Source organism: Lepeophtheirus salmonis, chromosome 3 (genome assembly GCF_016086655.4).
Source record: "Lepeophtheirus salmonis chromosome 3, UVic_Lsal_1.4, whole genome shotgun sequence".
Classification (NCBI taxonomy): domain Eukaryota; kingdom Metazoa; phylum Arthropoda; class Copepoda; order Siphonostomatoida; family Caligidae; genus Lepeophtheirus; species Lepeophtheirus salmonis.
Window position 1 is genome coordinate 49,690,488 of NC_052133.2, and position 22,083 is coordinate 49,712,570.

General features: G+C 31.6%; 3 protein-coding genes across 4 annotated transcripts; 2 read left to right on the forward strand and 1 right to left on the reverse strand.

The window, feature by feature from the left end:
- The first annotated feature begins 7,803 nt into the window (after window positions 1-7,803).
- Window positions 7,804-9,169, forward strand: LOC121115289 (histone-lysine N-methyltransferase SETD7). The gene is made up of 3 exons (XM_040709505.2): window positions 7,804-8,356; window positions 8,420-8,875; window positions 8,938-9,169. The coding sequence occupies exons 1-3, from the start codon at window positions 7,908-7,910 to the stop codon at window positions 9,116-9,118; spliced, it is 1,086 nt and encodes a 361-aa protein (XP_040565439.1). The 5' UTR covers window positions 7,804-7,907; the 3' UTR covers window positions 9,119-9,169.
- A 6-nt stretch (window positions 9,170-9,175) lies between these two features.
- LOC121115288 (guanine nucleotide-exchange factor SEC12) lies at window positions 9,176-11,988 on the reverse strand. Its single transcript, XM_040709504.2, has 5 exons — window positions 11,702-11,988; window positions 11,290-11,642; window positions 9,961-10,501; window positions 9,735-9,894; window positions 9,176-9,677 (listed from the first exon to the last, which is right to left on the reverse strand). The coding sequence occupies exons 1-5, from the start codon at window positions 11,834-11,836 to the stop codon at window positions 9,592-9,594; spliced, it is 1,275 nt and encodes a 424-aa protein (XP_040565438.1). The 5' UTR covers window positions 11,837-11,988; the 3' UTR covers window positions 9,176-9,591.
- A 687-nt stretch (window positions 11,989-12,675) lies between these two features.
- On the forward strand, window positions 12,676-20,698 carry Pask (PAS kinase). Of its 2 annotated transcripts, none has more exons than XM_040709511.2 (9): window positions 12,676-12,756; window positions 12,812-13,385; window positions 13,459-13,608; window positions 16,466-16,582; window positions 16,793-16,909; window positions 17,524-17,968; window positions 18,617-18,954; window positions 19,667-20,406; window positions 20,462-20,698. In XM_040709511.2, exons 2-9 carry the CDS (start codon window positions 12,963-12,965, stop codon window positions 20,463-20,465), a joined length of 2,334 nt encoding a protein of 777 aa, XP_040565445.1. In that variant the 5' UTR covers window positions 12,676-12,756; window positions 12,812-12,962; the 3' UTR covers window positions 20,466-20,698. The 2 variants fall into 2 exon arrangements, with proteins under 2 accessions (XP_040565445.1, XP_040565444.1); XM_040709510.2 differs by having other exon boundaries at window positions 19,667-20,402.
- The last annotated feature ends 1,385 nt before the right edge of the window (window positions 20,699-22,083 follow it).

Consider the following 22,083-nt stretch of genomic DNA (forward strand, 5'->3'; position numbering starts at 1 on the left):
TCGTGTTAATATTATTCAATCTTATCTATGAGAGAAGAAAATAAAAAGATAGGTAGGACCGTATAACTGAAGGACCTCCGTATCTATCATTAGGACCGATGAATGACAAAAAAAAGGTCGGACCGACAACAAAAAAAAAGACTTAAGTAACCTTTATTACATCACGCAACTTTTCCTTCAAAAAGAAACAGAAAAAAGGCTCGAAATCATCTGGTAGTTGTAACAATTGCTATTTATATCTTATTTACTCCTAGACGATCATTGTCATATTTTCTCTCCACCATTTCTAAAATGAATTAAATATATATATATTTCATTAAATTAAAATCCTGTATTATTTGATACTGAATTAAAATATAGCTAAGAAATATTTTATTAAAAACTTAGCTATACATACATTTGCATTCTCTATGATAGCCAAAATGGTTTTCTAGAAATAATAAGATGACCAATAGGTATATATATATGGAACTAGGAAAACTGCCTTGGGGAAATTGGCCATGGAGGAAAATTGCCAGTTAGGGAAATGACCAGGGAGACAATTGCCCTTATTTTCTTCAAACTTGATGAATAATAATAATAAATTATAAATTCGCTTAATATTATTTAGAAAAATATCTAAATATATTTGTTTGTTCCATCCCCCATGGGACTAGTACCTTCAAGTGTGAGTAATATTATTGCAATACAATTTCATTGCATTTTTTGAAATTCAATCTAATCTTCCTAGAAATGGATGCAGAGGATTGTTAAGGAGGGGGGGGGGGGAGAATAAATAGCTTAGGGCCCCTTAAAATATGGTTGAATACCCTCCGCCCTCAAATTGGCTCTGGGGTAGTTAAAGGGTTTCCTTGTATGTATGTGATGCAATGGCGTTGGTTTTTAAGGATCAAGGGATACTCTCAAGTACCCCGCGCAACCTGATGCTTGGTACTATGTTTTGATATTAGAGGGATTCCTTGGATTTATGTGATGCTTTGGTGGTTGTTTTTAACCATCCCACACTACCCCCTGGATTTCTTTGATGAAAGCTGAGGTCCTTCAACAAGCTTGTGATGTTAGAGGGGTTCCTTGGTTATATCAGACACTACCCTCGGAATACTGGTCAATCTGAGTATTCAATCATATTTTATCAGTGTTACCAAACAAATTATTTTGATCAGGTTCAGTTAACCTTAAAAACCGCGGCTCCAAAGGACTTTATCCCTTTTTTGAACTAATATAAATTATAGTACTCATATGAACGGATACGTTTATAATACTGTTGCAATATTGAGAAAAAGTATCTCAGCTTGTTTTTATGTTATCGCCACATATATATACAACGAGGTATCAACAAGAAATTATATTCCTGTCTTTTTGGAAACGAAGCATAAGTATTGCTTAACTTATTACTTATCATTATTTTTTCAAAAAGAATAAATTATGAAATAGCCATGACGTATCAAGTCAGAGGAGGGAATCGACAGCTGGCAACAAAATAAATAGGGTATTTTGTGTGTTATCGAGGTAATGCCGTGGGAAAGGAAAGACTGATGGTCCTAATACCGATTCAACACTAATTATTATAGTTGATAATATTGTAGAGAAAAACGCGTGCGAGGAGAAGGGGGGAGAGAGACATATGGTATCATTGTTTAAAATACTGATGTGATTCTCACTGATAATCACATCAGTATTTATCAGTTGCCTGCTTTATTATGATGTTTGAGGGTATAACGAAAGTATTTATTATCAAAATGTTTAATAAAGATATACTACGTATAATTGACTTAGACGGTTTTTATCCGTTACAGTAGATTTGAAAACGTCACACTCCATGAAATTGTAATTCATTATGAACCATTGATCCAAATAATATTTTTTCTTGTTTTAACATCGAAATTCAGTTCAATATGTCATAACTTTAGGTTGCAAAACACAAGGCAGACGTGGAGTTTAATCAAAAATATCATCACCCTTTATTTCTCATGTGCAAGTTGCATATACAATTGTGCACAGGATAGTATATCTCTACCGATGAGATCTTAATAATTATTAATAATAAAGTAAATGTCAAAATCATAAAATAATGTTAGATTTAAATCCATATCTTCTTCCAATCTTAGTACGAACAGCTTTTAGAATCCCACTTTCATTTATTTCGTGTTTATCTAAAAAAAGAAAAGTTAATCCATGCAGTCAAATTTTAAACCTTAATTACTTATCTTAGATATAAAAATAAGACTCCTTTATAACTGATAAGACAATTCAGGCAACCATTCTTGACTTAATGTAGTTTTCTAACATGATATCATAAATATTTAGAGCAAAAGCTAATTATTTAGTAATGTCCGGCGATATTACTCCTCATTAAGAGCATCAAAAAAAGATTTCCCCCCGGTTATTTATGCTTGTATAACAACATACTATTATCATGAAGGATACACACAATTGCTAATTATTAATCAACCATAGCCTAAGCCTTAAGTGAAGAAACTAGTGTCAGACAAACTAGTTACAAACCATCCAAAGCTACTACCCCCGTTGTTGTGACTATTTAAGCAGTTGTTTTTGCCATTTAATGAGTTGTGTATCATAATTTTTGATATGTTTACCTAAAATAGAATCATATTTTATGGTTAGATTTTAAAAAAAATGAATACTTACTGTTAAATAGTACAAAATTCAGAGTTCCATTTCGAAATTAGTAAATATTTTATACTTGTTACTGACAGCTTGATCGTAATTTGGTGTAGATGACTCAAGACATGCTGAAAATTATCTCAACTTCACAATTTACAATGGGGGTATTTCTATAAATGACATCATTACCAACATCCTCCATTATTTTAATGATGGCTCCTTGGGAATGGACGTGTTTACCCGTGTATTTCTCTATAATTTTTTTGAACGTAGGATGATTAGCCATGTATAAGGGTATATTACATGTAATAAGCATCTTTGTGAGATCAGAGTTAAAGTTTGACTTGATGTATTCATCATTAACTTGATTTTTAGATGAATATCCATGCTCTTGATTGAGATGAGGATAATGAGTGGCGTGGAATTCTAGACAGGGGACTAAAGGCACATTTATATCGACAACTCCGGCAAGCCATCTGTTTCTCATCCGGTAAGTATTTTCCAAATTCCTGGGCCTCCATTTTCAGAAATCCAGACAGAAGGCGACGTTATTTTAGGCATTTTATTCAGTTCTCTATCGACTATCAGCATCCAATATTATATTATTATTGAATAATAAAGGCGGTAATGATAACGTTCTTGATAGAAGAAGGTGTATACTATTTAAACAATGATGCCATGCGTATTTATTCCTTACTCCTCGCACGCTTTTCTATTCTTACCAAAATTATGACCCTTACTAATTATGTAATAATTTCATAAACTGTTTTGATGTACACCATTTACAATACTTAATATTTCATGTAATATTTTTAATCAATCAACTCGACTTTGACTCGTAAGGCTCTAGCTAGTATACATATACTGAACTAAGAAAACCCATAACATTATGGATCCTATATTATAATTATGGACTTGGAAGGAACTCTGATGAAATTTGAGGACTCGAGAAATATATTCAAGGACTTGGATTAGACTTGGATTTGTATTATAAGGATTATTTTCTAAAGCCTTTGTGGCTTTAGCTTTTTTGATCTTCTAATTTTTTTTTTAAAAGATTGTTTTTATAAGAAATTCAATTCTCCTTCCCCTTAGAGTATAAACGTCATTATTAAGATAGCCTGTTAACATATTATTCGAAGAGCTGTTTAAGCTCCAAAATTGCATTGAGGAATTTCTTGTGTGAGTCACACGTGCAACTGTTTATCTTTGTTGATCGTTGCATTTACCATGCACCTTTATACCTCATGGAAGTAGAACTTTCATTATATTTGCATTCAAACATTACGTCTCCTACAGTTGATTACTCACATCACCCTAGGAAAAAATGCAAATACGAAAACGTACTCAAAGATGTCTAAAAGATCCACGTTGTTATAGTAGGAAAATTTGAATTGTTTATGCAAATATTTAAATATTATAACAATATTAAAAAATCAAATCTAAATAAATAAATAAAAATTAGACTCTTTATAAAAAAGTATAATTCAAATATTTAGATGGAAATATTATTTTCTAAAATCGACATTAACCCTTTCTCTTGTGAATTAAAAATAGGTGAAAAATAAATAAATCTATTACTTTTTTTGCAATGTTTCTACAATAAGAAACATACCCCAAGAAAAAAATAATAATAAAGTTATTATTATTTTTTTTAAATTAATGCAATATTAGAATGTATATATGGTATAACACAAATGATATATATATTTAAATTCAAAATGCAATAATCACTAATTAAGAATGCCACGAAGAATTTCATTTCATAAAACACAATTTTGATAATTATTCTACTAATAAATAATTTAATTATACAATTTCCTAGACAGAATTATATAAAAGTTATTGAAACTGAAAAGATTGAAACAGTCGTGAAATAGCTAAACTCCGGTATTTCTAATCCTAAAATGGATGAATATTTAACCTTAAGCTCAAGTTAACCCGATTATTCTAGCAGGTTATCCTTTTTTTGATATTTTTAGATAATAGAGAGGTGAAGTGTTGGTCCTGGGCAAGGTTATGAGGGAAAGAGTTAAATGAAATATTGACACAGTACATAAAAAAGGCCCTCAAGGAACAATCTTATCACCATTGGAGTGGCAGGGCATTCATGCCTAGTGATGAAAATTGTGTGTATTTTGGGCATGTTAAAAAACAGTTACCACTAATCAGTGTGGTGAAGCTGACAATTTGAAGAATGTTTTGGAGGAGAGCAGCTTAGCTGTCATGTTGTTACAGCTGTGACACGGGAGGAGGGGAAGAAATACAAAAATTAGGACATTGGAAAGAATTACTCCAATGCTCATCCTGAGAGTCTAACAAAGACTTACAATTATAACTCCACAATGTGACTCACTTTGGGATATTACTCCTGTAATTGGTCAGATGGAGTTGCACTGATTACTTATCTAAGCATTATTATACATAATTATTCCAGCGGAACTAACCTACATAATGATGAAAATCTATTGTAGAATGGGTATGTTAAAAAAAACAACAACACGAAAATCAACATGGTAACCCTGACAATTTGAAGAATGTTTTTGAGGAGAGAAAGAATAATGCTCATGGCGTTTCATTAGATCAGCTGTGACAAGGGAGAAAGGAGAAAAGGATATAAACAAGAGCATTTGCTAGAATTAATCCGATATCGATCCACAATTATTCTCTGAGTCCAACAAGGACTTGCAATTATAACTCCTCAAGGTGTATTTTATGAGACACACGAATGTTCAATCAGGTTTTGAATATAATTGAACGTAGTAGTAAAGAAGTTCAACACTCAGGAGTTAAATAATAATGATAACAGCTGAGGAATAGAAAATTCAATTTTTTAGATTAACAATTCCAAAAAAATGGACCAACTAAAAAATACACACGATTTACATCACTATCCATTCCCCTCCTGCGATGATCATATAGGCAAAGTTGGAGGTTTTTGTCTATAAAATACAAGCTCAAAAATTCCCCCCGCGTTACTCCACGACTGCTTCCTACAAATTATCGACTATCATGAATAAATTAATACAGAATGTACCAAGTAGCGTCATTTGGAGAAACATTTTGTTTTTTTAAAGTCCAAGAGGATGAATAAACTCTCTAAAAATTCCTTTTTGTTTTCCTATAAGTAACCCTTGGTATATTTTAGATCCAAAGTTTCATTGAGATTCAATGAGGTTTTTTTACATTTTTAAAAGCTTAAAACATAGTTTTGACAAAATTTCATTTTCTGCATTTTTGTAAGCGGGGGGCCTCACAAACTTTCTCAGTCGTTTCTATGCGGGACTTCACTTTGCTCCTCTTGGTACTAAAATGTTTTGATGCACTTTTCATAGGGGGGGTTCTAACAACGTTCATGTCCCCAACTAAAATATTCAGGAAAAAGTAATTTCGTATTTCCCGGCCTTTATTTAACTAAGTATGTCTTGTTCATTATTGGTCACATCCGATCATACGATATGGTGCTGTAAAGGTGGGAGTATACTACAAACGCTATTTGGACATTATTGCGCTTGGCATGTTCAGTTGTGAATTATCGTCGAATATGGAGGTCTCAAAGCAAAAAATTCGCCATATTTTAGATTTTTATTACCTGAAAGGTAAGAATGTGTCGAAAGCGACTTAGAAAATTTGCTATGTATTCGGTATGTGTAGCACAACAGTTGTAGGGATTTTTTTTTTAATTTAAAAATAAATTTTCACAACAGTTCCACTCTCTTCTGTGAACAACGTTTGAAGTGGGCGATCGAACAAAAGTGCCCAGATTTTGGTGAATAGGAAAGGAATTGTGTTTCATCGAGACAACGTCAGACTGCACATATCTTTGATGACGCGCCAGAAGCACGGGAGCAAGGATGATAAGTTCTCGTACATCCACCCTACAATCCAGACGTGGCACCAAGTGAATAGCACCTGTTCCTGCATATAGCCGACGCGCTTGAGGGTACATATGTTGCCTCCATTCAGGACTGTGAATATTAGTTGTCGTAGTTTTTTGCCAATAAGGACAAGGGTTTCATCAAAAAGACCATTATGAAGTTGGATTCTCCTGGGCAACAAGTTATCAAACAGAACGGGCACACTTGGCTTAAATCGGATGATTGTAACACTTCTTGAAAAGCATTAAACTGTAGAATTGTGACCATTTTCTCAATTATAGTGCTTAACAATCGTTTATTTTTAAATATGCCCCCAGACTTCCAACTAAATTGGGCTATAATAATGTGTTAAATGTTAAATAAATTGTCTTTTCAGAAATAAAAATTCAAATCTTTGACATTTCATAAATAATAAAAAGATGTAATTGAAAAGTTTCAAGAATAAATAAATAAAAAAGTCATCTCAAGCTAGTCAACCCTCAAAGAAAAATCCAAGACATGGCTGTGATATATAATTTGGATAAGGGTATGATTACCAAATAAGGAGAGTTTGCGAAAGGGTCAGGACCAAGCTGCTCTGACCCTCATGATTTATTATATGAGCATGAATAATTTACATCCTTAGTTTGTAAATTAATACCATTTGGACTCCCACCATAACAAATTTCAAACTTTAATTGAACTAGTATAAATTTCAAACTCCGCCTATTGGTTATCAGGGGCTTCCGCAGGATTATCTATATTTTGTTGTTGCTTTTTTTTTTTTTTGGAGGGCAAGGTTTTGGAATTTTTGAAAAATTATATTTTTTGAGAAAATTTTCAAAAATCCATAAAATTAATTTTTTTCGAAAAAAATTTGATTTGAGGAATTAAATCAAATTTCAAATATGAAATTTTTGAAAAAAAATTATATATATTAAATTATCTAGTAAAAAGCAAAATTTCCTTAATTTTAGGGGACTAGAGCACCTCTTACGGACGTCCCTGGTTATGGGACTACAATGTTTACTACTGTTATCTTTACAAGAGCCTCAGTTCCCCACATAGCCTATTATAATTAATGACATGAACTGTATATATTATTTTTATTGAAATCAATTAGTGGAATTTAAATATGTGAATTGTAATTCCAGATTTCGTCCCCTTTCTATCAATAAATAAAATAAATTGAAAGTCCACGTTGGAGACTAATATTTCATAGTACTCCATTAACTTGCCTAATTATTCCAGTCGAAACTCTATATTAGAACAAGTGTTTATTCATTATCTATTTTTTTTTTTTTTTTTTTTTTTGATTTAGATTCATTTCATCTTGCAAAGGTGGAAAAAATTGAGTGGCGTCAATTAAAGTTCTTTCCACAAACATTCTCCATCCAAGGTTGACGTGTCTTGACTCGAGATAAAATGCTTCTATCATTTGGAATTATATTTTTAAGTCTCTTTATGAGAATTCCCACGACTGAAGGAACAAGATATGGATATTTGAGTGCTTGTGATTTGATTTCACCGAGCAAGACTTGGCACAAAAATACCGGCTATGAATTGATATCCTGGGTTGAGAGTATAATACCACATCCCTTAGCTAAATCTGATGACGCCATTCTTGCTGGATTTGTCTCCTCAGACTATTACGTAAATGTTAATGAAGTATATTCGCCGAAAGGGATATCATGGAAAAGATATGGAAGTAAGCGTTTTGACGGTTGGCTGTATGGAGTAACTGATTCACATAGGAAATTTGTTCCTGGAAGAACATACTTTATATTCCCAGACTATAAAACGGCTTATGTTGGGACTTTTAAGGATGACGATGTAATGCTGGAGGGAAGAGCTGTAAAAATTACTCACTTCAGGTAGATATTCGATTTTCTAAAATAATATATAATACCTAATTACAAATAATATTTATTATGAAGGTGCAATTCCGGTGTAATGGAACTCAAATTTACGAAGCCCAAAAAGGATTGCACTGTATATAAATCTATTTACCGCACGAATACCTATTATTCTGCTACACCTCATGAAAGAGATCCTATGGAGAAGAGAAACATATACATCGGTTCTAGTGTCAATGTACCCGCTATTGCCAACCAAGATGCTATCTTTGCGCGAAGGGATATTCCAGCTCACTCTATCGTATCCTACTACAGCGGTGTATGGGAAACTTATGACCTGCCTTTTTTCACACCTAACATGACTGAAATGGAAAAACAGGATAAACATAAAAACCTTTTGAGCTTCAACGATACCCATAGTATTGATGTGACACCTCATATGTCAGATATCAGAAACTATCTTTCCACCTTGGGACACAAGTCTAATAATCATTTTATCAATGACAACGTCATCTTTTGTTTAGTCAAACATCCAGTGTATGATGTTATTATTAATTAAAAATAATTCATTATTGACATTATTCTAATATTTATTATAGATATGGTGAAATTAGATGTTTGGAGTCTAAAAAGCCAATAGAACGAGGAGATGAAATCCTTATCAACTATGGATATAACGTACACGAGAACGATTCGCCTCAATGGTACAAAGACATGTATTTTTCTCTATTTCCACATGAACAAAATCAAACCATGTCATTAATAGAAAATTACCAATAGAAAGTGAATAATCAATGAGTATTCAAGCAAAAAAAAAAAAAAAAAATACAAGAGAGCTTTAAAAAATGAAGGAATATTTTAATTATACATGTTCATCTTCCGTTAGTTACAAATGATTATATGTATATATTAGTTCCATTGGTTTCATGAATTATTAAAGAAATACTTTTCGACATTATTGGATGTGTTTCAATTTTATATAATATTATGTAATGAATATTAAATTTGGATGGATTTGAAAAGATTGAGCAATAAAATAGTTCATAAAAGTAACTCAAAAGTTATCTTATTTCTGGGAAAAAATATGTGACATAAAGATAATTAATAGGTATAACGCATACTATAAGTAGAACAAAAAATCCGCGAGCTTTAAAAAGACAATAATAACTGTATAAAATATGAAAAAAAATGTCAACTATTGATAATTTTTTTAAGAGTATTCACTTTTACAAGAAGAAGTCATTTTTTCTTTATTAAAATCCTAGGTAACTACACAAAATAAAAACTCCAGAAAGAAAGAAAACAATTATAATTGAGGCCCAAAACATTGATATATATCCTATAAAAAAAGTGATATAGTTTTATAAATAAATAGGATGATTTATAGAAAGCATACTTAGTCTAGGAATGTGATGAATACATATACGGTGATCAACTGATATACTAACGAGAGAGGCATCACTAAAACCACGAGAGGGAGCAGACTCATCCGTGGTTGGTAAGAACTCCAAACCAGTGATAAAGGTCGTATGAGTGTTCAAAATTCTCTTTAATATCTAAACGTGTATGTAAAAAAAATAGTCAATCATATGCTTTATTATTATTAAAGTTCAAAAACTTACTCGGAGATTAAATGCAGTATAAATATCCACTGTCCCACCAATCATTGTCCCAGTAGCAACAAAATGACCATTATCACTCACAGCTAGGGCCGACAAACTTCCACTATTTGGCACAGACGATTCTAAGAGGAAGGTCTTTGGTTCCCAGCGTTGAAGAAAAGAAGGGGCTTTTGATGTACCGATGGGATTAACAATAGAAAATAATTTGCACTTCTTGACGTCTCCCTCTATTTTGGCGAAACGAATACGTTTATAAGCATACTTGACTTTCTTATTGGGAGATTTCCAGCTCATTTCCGCATGTTTTTTACCCTTCTTAACGTCCCAAACCAGGGCACGCTGATCCTTAGAAACAGTTACAACCTTAAGACTATCGGGGCTAAAGTCTATATCATCAATCTCTTTATCATGAGCTTTGATTTCATGAATTTTAGAGTAACTAGATAGATTCCAGAGGCGTAATATCCCATCATCCCCTCCTGTTGCGATACATTTCATATCAGGACTAAACTTGACGACTTTTTGATATGGTTCAGGGAGACTGTAAATAGGAATAATATAAATGAATACATGAAAGACTCAAAGGTTACACATTAGATGTTGTGCTCGTAAGTTCCCACCATCTAAAATACAATTTCAACAGGAAGCCTTAGAATTTGATGTTATAATACCCCCCCCCCCTCCCCTCGATACTTAAGTAAGTAATAGACTATTTTAGCAAAGTTAGAGTAGAATTAAAAAAGTAAAGCTATTTAAAAAAAAAAAATATATCACATTAATACAGTAGACTTAGTTAATGTCTACTATTAATAGTATCCTAGTCTACCATAGAGTTTAATTAAAATAGATTAAAACCATACCTAGATGGTTTAAATTTTTGTGTGCCTCTAAGCTTTGAAATATAGTGATTGGATGGGCATTATTGCAATTTTAGAATATTGTCTAAGGGGCCTTTAAAATATACATATTGTTACTTTAGAATAAAAAAATGTTCTATCTGGATGTTTCAAAATTGTTCAGGAGAGACAAAGCATATTTTTTTAGGTCCGTAAATTTTATGTTTTAATTAGTAAATAAAAGATTTCTTGGATAGAACATTACTACAATATCAAGATTAATGAAAAAATGTTTTAAACTAACTGTTGATCAAATTAACATAGTACTGAGTGACAACTGCAATTAACCAGATGTTACATTTCTATTCTAAAGCAGTGTTATATCATTTTTAATCAAGTAAAACATAAATCAAATTTTTTGAGGTATCAATAATTTCGGACTGGACTGTACAATATGTATAAATAAAAATAATTCAAAGCACAGTTCTATTACCTAAAGTCGGTTTGAAAGGACTGTAAAGGAACAACTTTAAATGTTAGAGGAAGGAATTCTTCTTTTTTTTGACGAGGAATTCCTCCATTGGCGGTGCTTCGTTTCCGAAGGGACCCACCGTTGTTGTCTTCTTCCCCCTCCTCGCTCTCTGCATTCGCTTTGGAATGATTGGATGAGAGAAGGAGTTCATAGATCTGAGAATGTCCATTTTTACCCACTGCAATCAGTGTTTTCTGAGCCACTGGATCAAAGGCGCTCGCAGTTGCATTCATAATAGCAAACGTTTCCGTGTCGAATCGGCAAATGGAGTCCGCAATACACTTTTGTCCATCGTGACTAATTTCCAAAATTTCCTTACATGAATAGAAAACATTATATAAATTATAAATAATTGGAACCTAAAAATATTTACAAATCCGTTCTTGACACCGGTCTTGGCGGGTCCACCTCCTCCTCCGAGTAGAAGATGCCGTGGGGACACCATGTGACATAGGTAAACAGGAAAGTCTACGTGGCATAGTAATTCTGGAACTTTATCCACAATCATCTTGCTCGGCGAGGAATGAACGGAGAACAACAAGGGATCTCTTTCGTAGTCTACTCTATGTCATTGATGATGACGTCCACAGTTTGTAGTTACTGTTAGTTATTCAATGAATTCACTTTTATATTTATTATGTATATAACTAATTCAAAAGCAAGTTGAATTTTTAAGAAATTGCTCACGGATCTATATTTGTTTAATCCCGCAACCTCTTTCAAGTAAAAAACCATTAGAATTAAGCACTATAAATGCTTATCTATTATAAAATGACCAATTGTCTCAAAATCGTATATTAGTTAATAAGTTTATCATCATCGTTATAGGTTTTGAGCTAAGTTATATTAATCATAATATTATTGAAATTATTGAATAGGTTGCGTGATTTGTATTGTTTTTAAACTGTCTTCAGTAAATGTCATCGTCATATTCTATATTCCCTTGAGTCCTTCATTGAGAAAATCCTTGTGACGTAGATTTATAATTTAAACTTCAAGGTGAATTTTCACATACATAACACGGCTATTACACGTCTAATAAATGTTTATTTTGGAACTCTAAACTCTATTGATCTTCAAACTACATTTTTAATTATCATACTTTTAATATAAAAGGGATTTTGTAGCATGGTACCTTCTTGTTTATGGTATTACAAATGATTATAGGATATTGTAATAAAATACCATGATAAAATCGTTATTCCCGCGATATAATTTTTTGTACCACGTCGCGACATCTTTCTTTATCTAAAAACAAGAAACGTTTAAACGTTTTCACAGAACTTCTTCATTTTGATTAAGGGAATTGTTGAGGTTTTAAAGATTAGAATATGAAAAGTTCAGGTAAATAAATTGTCTATTGATTTGACGTTTGATATTTCGTGTATTAATTAATCAATTATCTGATAATGAGAGACAGGATATTATGTATGTACAAATTTTAATGATGCATAAATCTTTGATGAATAGTCCTTTTCTGCAGGGTATATTATCTGAAATGCTATGGAGTGTGGCCCTTAGATCCGTACCTGGCTAAGGAAAACATTGTAACTAATTGTCGCTGATTCTGAGGTGCGGGGGAAATTTAAAATTCCTTCCTGAGAATTGCATTGGGATTCAACAACAACCATAAAATGTTTCTCTCCCCTTGGAATACGTCTCGAACACCATTCAAGGGCCGTTGGGTTCCCAATACTCCTGGAAAGGATCTGATCTGTGAATATGGACGTAACCCTCATAAAGGACTCGTGACCCTTGACGAAGATGGAAAGATTCTCATGACAAATGATTTGCTTCGTGTTCTATTGGAAATCCCGGATGAGAGAGATCTCCTGGGAAAAGATTTCTTTAAAGAGATTGTTGTCAAAGATAAGGGTTTAGAGTCTTTGGATGAGACGGAGCTCCTTCCTGATGGATCCACTTTTCATTTTTCGGGAGCTGTTGTTGAGCTCCTTAAGCAGGATGGCTCTCATCTTCCTGTCTCCCTTTGGATCACCCCCACATCCTCAGGGAAACAAATCATTCTCATTCAAAATGTAGAGAGAAAAGTTGCTGAGGTCAATATTCAAAATCCAAAGACTTTTTAATTTTCTCCTTTCATATTTAATTATTCCATTCTTCTCATTACAGTTCCTGGTGTCTTCGAAAACGGGTCTCATCATCTCATCCGACTCCGTTACAAGAACCCTATTTGGTCTAGATGAAAGTACAGCCCTAGATGGAAAATGTTTCAATAAATTTTTACCTCATATACCCACACAATTGCTTCGGGAACTTCAGGTTCGTTAAATTATAAAATCTCATTTTTGGTTATATCGATTCTAACATCACATTCCATCATTTTTATTTAATAAAAACCCTGAATAGTCCATTACTAATAAGCAGATCTTAATCTTATAAGGGATTAAACTTAATATCGAATTCAAAATGTCATAGTGAAATAAATCAATATATAATCTTCTTTCAATAATGATGGACTTTATCTTTTACGATTCCCGACACTGAAAGAGGTTTCCGGTATTAAAAACTTTATATATAGCCTCCCTTTTAATAATCAAGTCATTGGATAATCTCATGTGATGATGGCATACAATTTCAAATTTTGATCCTTTTAAGATGTAATCGATATAACTTGATATATATTTTTTAAATAGATGCCTTCTGAAACATCAGGATCAATGTGATAATAATTATTAAAAAATTGAAGGAATCGTAAAATGAACGTTTATTCTCGAATTTGTATAACGATTTGTTTTTTATTAATTAGAATTAGGATAAGTTTAAAATAGCCTTTATCCTTGGGTTACTTTTAGGTTAGGGACTCCAAAGGGTACTTGTAACACTTTTAAAAAATTATTTTACAAGTGGTACATAAGTCATGGGCGTCCGCAGGAGGTTGGTTGGTTGGAGGGGCTGTAACCCCCCCCCAATTGCAGAAATTTTTGTTTTTTTACTAGAAAATATAATGTTGGAATTTTTTTTTTCAAAAGATTTTATATTTGAAATTTAACTTAATTTTCTATAGATAGCTATGGATTTTTAAATATTTCTCTAAAAATTAAATATTTGAAATCTTTTTAGAAAAAAAAATTCATTTTTTGTGAGCAACTATGGATTTTGAATTTTTTTCCCAAAAAACATTACTTTTTGTGAATATAAATGGATTTTTGAAAGTTTTTTCTAAAAATTTAATTTTTTATGAAAAATTAAAAGATTCTTGAATTTTTTGGGAATAGCTATGTATTTTGAGAAAAAAAAATGGAAAAGGTTTATTTTTGAATATTTTTTAGAAAAAAGGTTAATTTTTGTATTTCTTTTCAAAAAAATCCAAAAACTAAGACCCTCTCCAAAATATAATCCATCGGACGCCCCTGTCACTGAAGCTTAAAATGTTTTTTGCTGGTTAGGGGGAACTTTATTTTACAAGTGGTACATCACTAAAAAAAGGTTGAAGAATCCCTGCCATATATGATTTAAATGCGTAATAATCTATTAATTATTAGCCAAAAAAATCATCATACAGAACTTAGGGTTCATGCGTATTGTATTCAGTATTACTATCTATGTATTTAAGTGACCAACGCATTATCCATCGAATAAATCTTGAATGAGCTCAGTCAAATGGTTTTAAGAATAGAAAAGACTTTACAACTCCATTGAATGCTAATTGATGCCAATTATAATATTTGAATTAAATCAAAGTAATATGCATTCAAAATCCCTATGAGTTATGTAAATTTGTTCCTTTTTTTTATCGATTAGTGCTGTGGAAAGTAAGATAATTGGAGAAAAAATATATTATTCTTTCCATTCTAATAGTTAATTTGTATCTACAATATGGAGACAAGATTATATAACGATGTAATAACATATTTTTAATATAAATTTGTGTCTGTGCTTTTAAAAAACTAGGTATTAGAGCAACATGTTTTTGATAGACAGTAAGTTTTAAGTCCTTTTATTTGTTAGTCTTATTTTGACATACAATAGTTCACTATTTTCCCTAATATTAATGAAGAAATGGGGCTTTTTGTTATAAAACTTGGTTGCTTAGACCTTCGAAATTGGCGATTTAAAGAATACTGACGGTCCAGTACGTTCAAAACATCTCGGTGCATTTAAATAATAACAATAATATCTGTTGGTACCCTTTTTATTTACTGTTCCTAGTCATATTATTTTTAAAATTACAACCAATAAGAAAACGATAATATATTTATAGCCAAAGCAGGGAGCGCTCTAAAGTACTCCCTGTTATGGCTGTAAGTGGTAAGAAAATATACACTGCCGGTATGTAAGACAAAAAAAAAGTAACTAAATGACGTTCAAATATAAATTTTATGGTGCATAGTTAGTAATAGCGGTTTGTTCGCTTCTTTATCCATATCCCTACCAGTAGCGCTATGGACTTAAACTTCTTAAACGTTGTAGATCGTAAGCATTTCTGGTATGTAAAAAAAAAATACCGAAAATTAACATGGTTTCCATGACAAGTTTCATTAAATTGGTTGTGACATGAAGAAAATAAACAAAAGTTCAATTCCTTATCAAGGAAGGACATAGCCAGGAATTACTCCATTTTCAATCTTGAGTTTTACTCATGTCCAACTTACAAACTCCTCAGTGTTACTCTCATGAGGACAAACACTCGTGATTAGTGTTATGTCAGTCCTCATCTAGAACTGAAGACTGCAGTCCAGTTCAGTCTCGGTCCGGTTCAGTCCTGCATATCAGTGCTAAAAATTATATATTTCGGTCCTTGATGACGTCAACTTTTTTTTTTTTTTTTTTAATCAGTTCTAGTACTGACAGTCCAAAGGATCGGTCCCAAAGAATGATAGGAGCTGGCCTAAGAATGGACTGGACTGGTTTGATAAATAAGGACTGACACAACATTACTCTTAATGATACTTTATACTTAGATATTATCTCCTTAAAAATAAAATAACAATGATAACTGATTAACAATATAAAAAACACAAAACAAGTTGCCAACCACAACAACAAAATCTCGCTCGCTAAAAAAAGTCTAGGATTTACACTTTAGTCATATTCGATATTACCTAACTCCCTTGTGCTCGAATCCATAATTATTTTATTTTCAAATAATAATTATTATTTTTCCCCTCCCAAATAGAGTGAAGAAGGATCGTTTCGATCTAAAACGACAGGAAAAACATTGGATGGCGTTCATTTCCCTGCAGCATTACATTTAATCGCGGAGGAGGAAGAGAGAATACGCTGCATTGTTTGGGTTAGTTTTTTATTTACCAACTAGTACAGTTATCGAAAATTCCAATATATTGCTGCGTATAACCTTTTTTGTGTCTGTCTATTAGAAGTGTTTTTTTATGGAGTAGTTGATTATGAAACCAGTTTTCATTTTAATTCCTCAACAATCACGAAATACAAGAATGACTTTTTTGTACTATTTTAATAATTGTCATTGTTCAATACTTTCCAGATTTTCTCAAGTTTAAGTGGTTTGATCGTTATGAATAGCGAAGGAAAAGTGCGGTCGTGTAATTCCAACTTTACACACCTATTATTCGGTTATAAAGAAGAGGAACTTGTGAATAAGGTAAATCTATAATTATTATACTAATTATAGATGCATTTTATTCTGTATATAATAAAGAATTAATATCAATAATATGTTGTTACTTTTCAAAAGTTGACAGGGATCAAATAGCTAGTTGCTTTACTTAACCTTGTCCTCATTCATTTAAATTCATTATCTTAACTTATCATCAGTTTAAAACTTGATGTTGGAATTCTTATGATTCTTTGAAAACAAAACAAAAAAAATTGCGTCTTATTTTTTGGCTTTGGAAGTAGAAGTACATCGTAACGAAATACAAAACAAAGCAATTAAAACTAGATTCACTATAAGTATATTGCAAAGCTGTGAGGTACAATTTTTTTTTTGCAAAATAGAGGCCTCTTTGTTTGTATATATGTAGCATGTCTTTTATTGATATAATATTATTACATAAACTTAAAGCTTGCAAAAAGCATGCTGATTTTGTGCATGCCTTTTTGCTCTCGCAGAGTCTCTATGCATATCTCCAAGAGCAATAATAATTATTGCTATGTAATGAAACTATATATTGTTTAAACAGAAAAGGAGGTGGATCATCCAAACTTTACGTGACTCAAGATATCATAATTCTACATATCTAATGTTTCTTTTAGCGAATTGAGGATCTCATACCGACTATCTATGAAGATTGCGACATTGTGGATATGATACCGGACAAATGTGAAGTGGAGGATGGCGAAGAGGAAGATGAAGATCTGGGGTGTACGAGATTTTCATCTGGCGAGGAAGAAAATGAAGAAGCAGAAGGTGACAGTTATGATATAGCTCATCATTTTGAGGAGAAACTACACTTGTCAAGTAATACACTAGAGAATGAGAGTCGCTATATCAAGAGCACCACCGAGGGTGGTGGAAATAATGACCCAAACGAATCCGCTAAAAATGATTTGTTTAAATTAGCATCCACTCCAGTTATATCCAAATATTCTGGTGCGGAGATTAGTCGCTACTCTGTAAATTATCGAGTTGATGAAGCTCACAATTTTCCAGAGGGAAGCTTTTTTGGACTTGGGAGGCACAAAAATGGAGATGAAATTGGTAAGATATCCCGGAATCATTTAGTGAATTGAATTATAAAGTCAGTATTCAATTTAATTCACGTTATTCATTTCGATCATCATCAAATAAATACTCCGTTTGTCTGATGCTATTCATCACATATAATATGTAAATTATAATGGTTCTTAAATTATTATTTTTTTTTTTCGAAATGTTGCGAGAATCATTGCCCAATAATGTTCCTATTGATGCTTTTCAAAGAAAAGTTAAAATTTAATGTTGCATATTGTATACGCAAATTGTACAAGTTTCAATTTCTTCGTTTTTAAATACATTATTCAACATTGGTCAGTCTAATAGCCGACTATTTATTGTTACTATCATTACATTTTGATCTATTAAAATGACATGGTTATTATGTATTTGTGAGTAGTATAACTGTGAGCATTTGAACTCAATAATCCGCCACAGAATATTTATATTTTAGTCATTTGTATTAAAATAGTCAAAAATTACATCATTATTATGTTTATAATCCATGAAATATTCAGTTATGCTTTGCAACTTGTACAATTTGCATATACAAGTTACAATTTGTACAAAATGTTTGAAAAATAATAAATAAAGTAAACGCCCGTTATACTTTATCTAGTAGTTTTTTATGAGTGTGTTATTCTTTACTTACAGCAATACTCTATCAAATTAGACGTGTTACGTTAAATGATGGAAGTAGTTTATATTGCCTTTGGCTATCTCGAGAACCAGAGGATCATGATGGAGGAAAACAATTTGGATCCCTCACCCTCGAATCAACCTTTGATAACTCTCCAGATGAATCATTAGGGCAGGCCATTCGTAATGTTGTTGAAAAACAAAAAAAGGCAGGCTATAATCGCTCCATAACATTCAAAGATGATGAACTCCATGATGGCGAATATTCAGATAGATATCATACGTTGCACGAAATTGGAAAGGGGGGATTTGGATGTGTCAAGTCGGCTTATCGAATTGAAGATGGGTTAATGGTAAGATTAATACATCAGGGACGTCCGCAGGATTGTATTTTTTTGGGAGGAGGGACTTGGTTTTGGAATTTTTTTTCAAAAATTAAATTTTAAATTTTAGATTTTTTTGAAAAAAAAAATCCCAAACACGCAGCTATTCACAAAAAAAAAAAAAAAATCCTAATCCATAGCTATTATCAAAAAAAAAAAAAAAAAATGTTATAAATTCACAGCTATTCACAAAAAATTTCAAATTAAATTTCAAGTATTAAAGTTTTTGGAAAAAAATCATATCTATTCTCAAAAAATTTCAAAAATCCATAGCTGTTCACAAAGAAATTTCAAAAATTAAATTTCAAGTATTAAATGTTTAATAAAAAAATCAAAAATCCACAGTTGTTCACAAGAAATTTCAAATATTAAATTTTTTGAAAAAAAATTTTAAAAATCCATAGCTTATTCACAGAAATCATATTTTTAGGAGAATAAAAATTGAAAAATTTAAATTTCAAATATTAAATTTTTGCAAAAGAAAATCAAATATTAAATTTTCTAGTAAAAAGGGGGAGGGGGATGGGGGCTTGCAGCCTCAATACAATAAATTGTTTATATTTTATATATATGTGTAAACATGATTATTAGGTATATATTTATTACTTTTTTACACCTTATACAATCTTTATACAAAGATGTTTACATATGCAACTGTTTTGTTTACTCAATTATATTATAGGTTATTACAAAGTTTATCAAGAAAAGTAAAATTTACGAAGAATATTGGATTCAAGATAAAGTTCTCGGAAAAACAGTTTCCCTGGAGATTAGCCTTTTGACAACCCTATGTCACCCAAATATAGTGTCCATTATTGATGTATTTGAAAATGAAAACTATTTTCAAATGGTTATGGCCAAACATGGGCCCGGAATGGACTTGTTTGAATTTATTGACCGTCGTCCCAAAATGGGAGAGGATCTAGCCAGCTACATTTTTCGACAAGTTGTGTCGGCTGTTGATTACTTGCACGAAAGGGATATTATCCATAGAGACATTAAGGACGAAAATATTATTATAGATAAGGATTTTACTGTTAAACTTGTGGATTTCGGATCAGCTACTTTTATAAAACCGGGATGGCTTTTCTCGACTTTTTACGGCACTGTTGAGTATTGCAGTCCGGAAGTTCTATCTGGTTATCACTACAGAGGTCCTGAGTTGGAAGTATGGACGTTAGGAATATTACTATATATCATTATGTTTGGAGAAAACCCCTTCTTTACAATAGATGAAACCATTCAGTGTCAATTATTTCCCCCGTTTGCTGTTTCACCTCCTTGTATACAGCTCGTTAAATCCATACTCATTAAAGATCCGAAATACAGATTTACTCTGTCTCAAATAAAAAACCATCCTTGGGCTTGTCAGGAAATTGATTTAAAATCTTACAAGTTTGAAGAAGTCATATCATGTAGTAAGTAAGCCTTCTACTGTGTCATATTTATATATATTAATAATATTATCAATTATTAGGTAAAGAAGAATTAGAAACACCAGTGGTATATCCTGATTTCATTTCACCAGAGTCCCGTCCATGCCAAGATATAGAACATAGAAGATAATTTTATTTATATTGAAAATTTAGCCTTGAAGCGTTGCTATTAAATTATATATTTTATGTATTTAAAATGCAGTTATATTTTGTATTTATATATTTAATAATATATATTAACAAACTTACAACAAATATATTATAGTTTGCGAATAGAACCAATTGGCAATGAATTACTTATGATCTGAGTAGACCATAGGCACGCAACGTCCATAATTAATATCACCTTGCAAGAATAATAAAATAAATAATTAATTATTCTTCCATTTAGTTGAAAAGAATACTTAATTATTTACATTTAGAGTGATGAATAAGGATCTTGGAGATAGAGACGCATTCGTAAAAATAATTGATAAAGTAAACAGTACTGTCTTTCTTTTTTAATTAGTTCTAATAGTGGACATAAACTAAATCTGCTGTATTCATGTCATATTTTATTAAAGACTTACCAATGCATTTGTCTTGAAATTATAAATAATTAACAGAATTACTAATGGCATAAAATTTCATTCCTGCAGAATTTATTCAATTAACTAATCCATGAGTATTGTAATAACCTACTCAATGAGAATTCCCAGTAAGACCAATATCGGTTTTTTAAACCAATTTAACATAAGCTTCTGAATACCTCCGCCAAACGATTTTGTTTGCAAGTCACCAGGGTTACGGCCAAAGTTAGAGATCGATTTTGATCAAACTTGGTACGAAGATTATATATGGTCACAGTAAAAGGCTATTAAATTTAGAGAGGTCAAGGGAACACAAAGCGTAAAAAATGTATAGTCGAAAAACAATTTGGACTATACATAAGATATATAACTCAATCTGATTTTAGGCGGAGGCGTTATGCTCTAACAAGTGTCCATTCTAGTTGTTATTTGAATGATCGTACAAGAAATCAATTAACATCAGGGCGTATTATTTTTTTGTTTGAGTAAAGAAGATAGCCCGGGCCGGTTATAACGTGAGCGGGGCATGGGGAAGGATAATTGATACATATCCATACCCCTCTTTTTTTTTCCTTTAAACAAAAAAATTCTTATTTTTTTGGAAAATAATAATAAAAAATGGACATAATATATTTAACCAACGGCCTTCTTTAATAAAAACTATGTATTTTCATTGAATGACTTTAAAATATATATATATATATTAAATTTTTGTAAATGATGTTTTTTTAAAGAATATTTATTAACTTTTTGTAACTGGCCTTTTTAAAGATATAGTCAACCCTTTATATTATTTTAATAACCTTTAAAAAAATTATCATCGAGTGTATAATTAAATTTGAATCTTTACAACACAAGATGCCCCAATCATGAGTGGGGCCTGGTGCAAATGCCCACCGCTTAATACCGGCTCTAAACATAATACTATCTTGACTCAATTCGCTGTAAATATTCGCATGGTGCATTCTAAGTAAACTTGTCACGAGTATTGATTACTATAGGATGTGGCAACCTTTTAAATGTACATATTTAAAAAAATTATCCACTTCAATGAAGAATAATTTGATGTAGTTATTAAGAAAATGAATGGATCT

What these genes read in the sequence shown, in the direction of transcription:
- LOC121115288 (XM_040709504.2), bottom strand. Translation starts at nt 11,836, where the DNA reads ATGATTGTGGATAAAGTTCCAGAATTACTATGCCACGTAGACTTTCCT. An exon ending in CCGGTGTCAAGAACGGATTT is followed by an intron (nt 11,643 to 11,701) that starts GTAAATATTTTT and finishes TATTCATGTAAG; the next exon opens with GAAATTTTGGAAATTAGTCA. An exon ending in TCCTTTCAAACCGACTTTAG is followed by an intron (nt 10,502 to 11,289) that starts GTAATAGAACTG and finishes TCCTATTTACAG; the next exon opens with TCTCCCTGAACCATATCAAA.
- LOC121115289 (XM_040709505.2), top strand. Translation starts at nt 7,908, where the DNA reads ATGCTTCTATCATTTGGAATTATATTTTTAAGTCTCTTTATGAGAATT. An exon ending in GTAAAAATTACTCACTTCAG is followed by an intron (nt 8,357 to 8,419) that starts GTAGATATTCGA and finishes TTTATTATGAAG; the next exon opens with GTGCAATTCCGGTGTAATGG. An exon ending in TGTTTAGTCAAACATCCAGT is followed by an intron (nt 8,876 to 8,937) that starts GTATGATGTTAT and finishes TATTTATTATAG; the next exon opens with ATATGGTGAAATTAGATGTT.
- Pask (XM_040709510.2), top strand. Translation starts at nt 12,963, where the DNA reads ATGTTTCTCTCCCCTTGGAATACGTCTCGAACACCATTCAAGGGCCGT. An exon ending in CAAAAATGGAGATGAAATTG is followed by an intron (nt 17,969 to 18,616) that starts GTAAGATATCCC and finishes CTTTACTTACAG; the next exon opens with CAATACTCTATCAAATTAGA. An exon ending in TGAAGAAGTCATATCATGTA is followed by an intron (nt 20,403 to 20,461) that starts GTAAGTAAGCCT and finishes ATCAATTATTAG; the next exon opens with GTAAAGAAGAATTAGAAACA.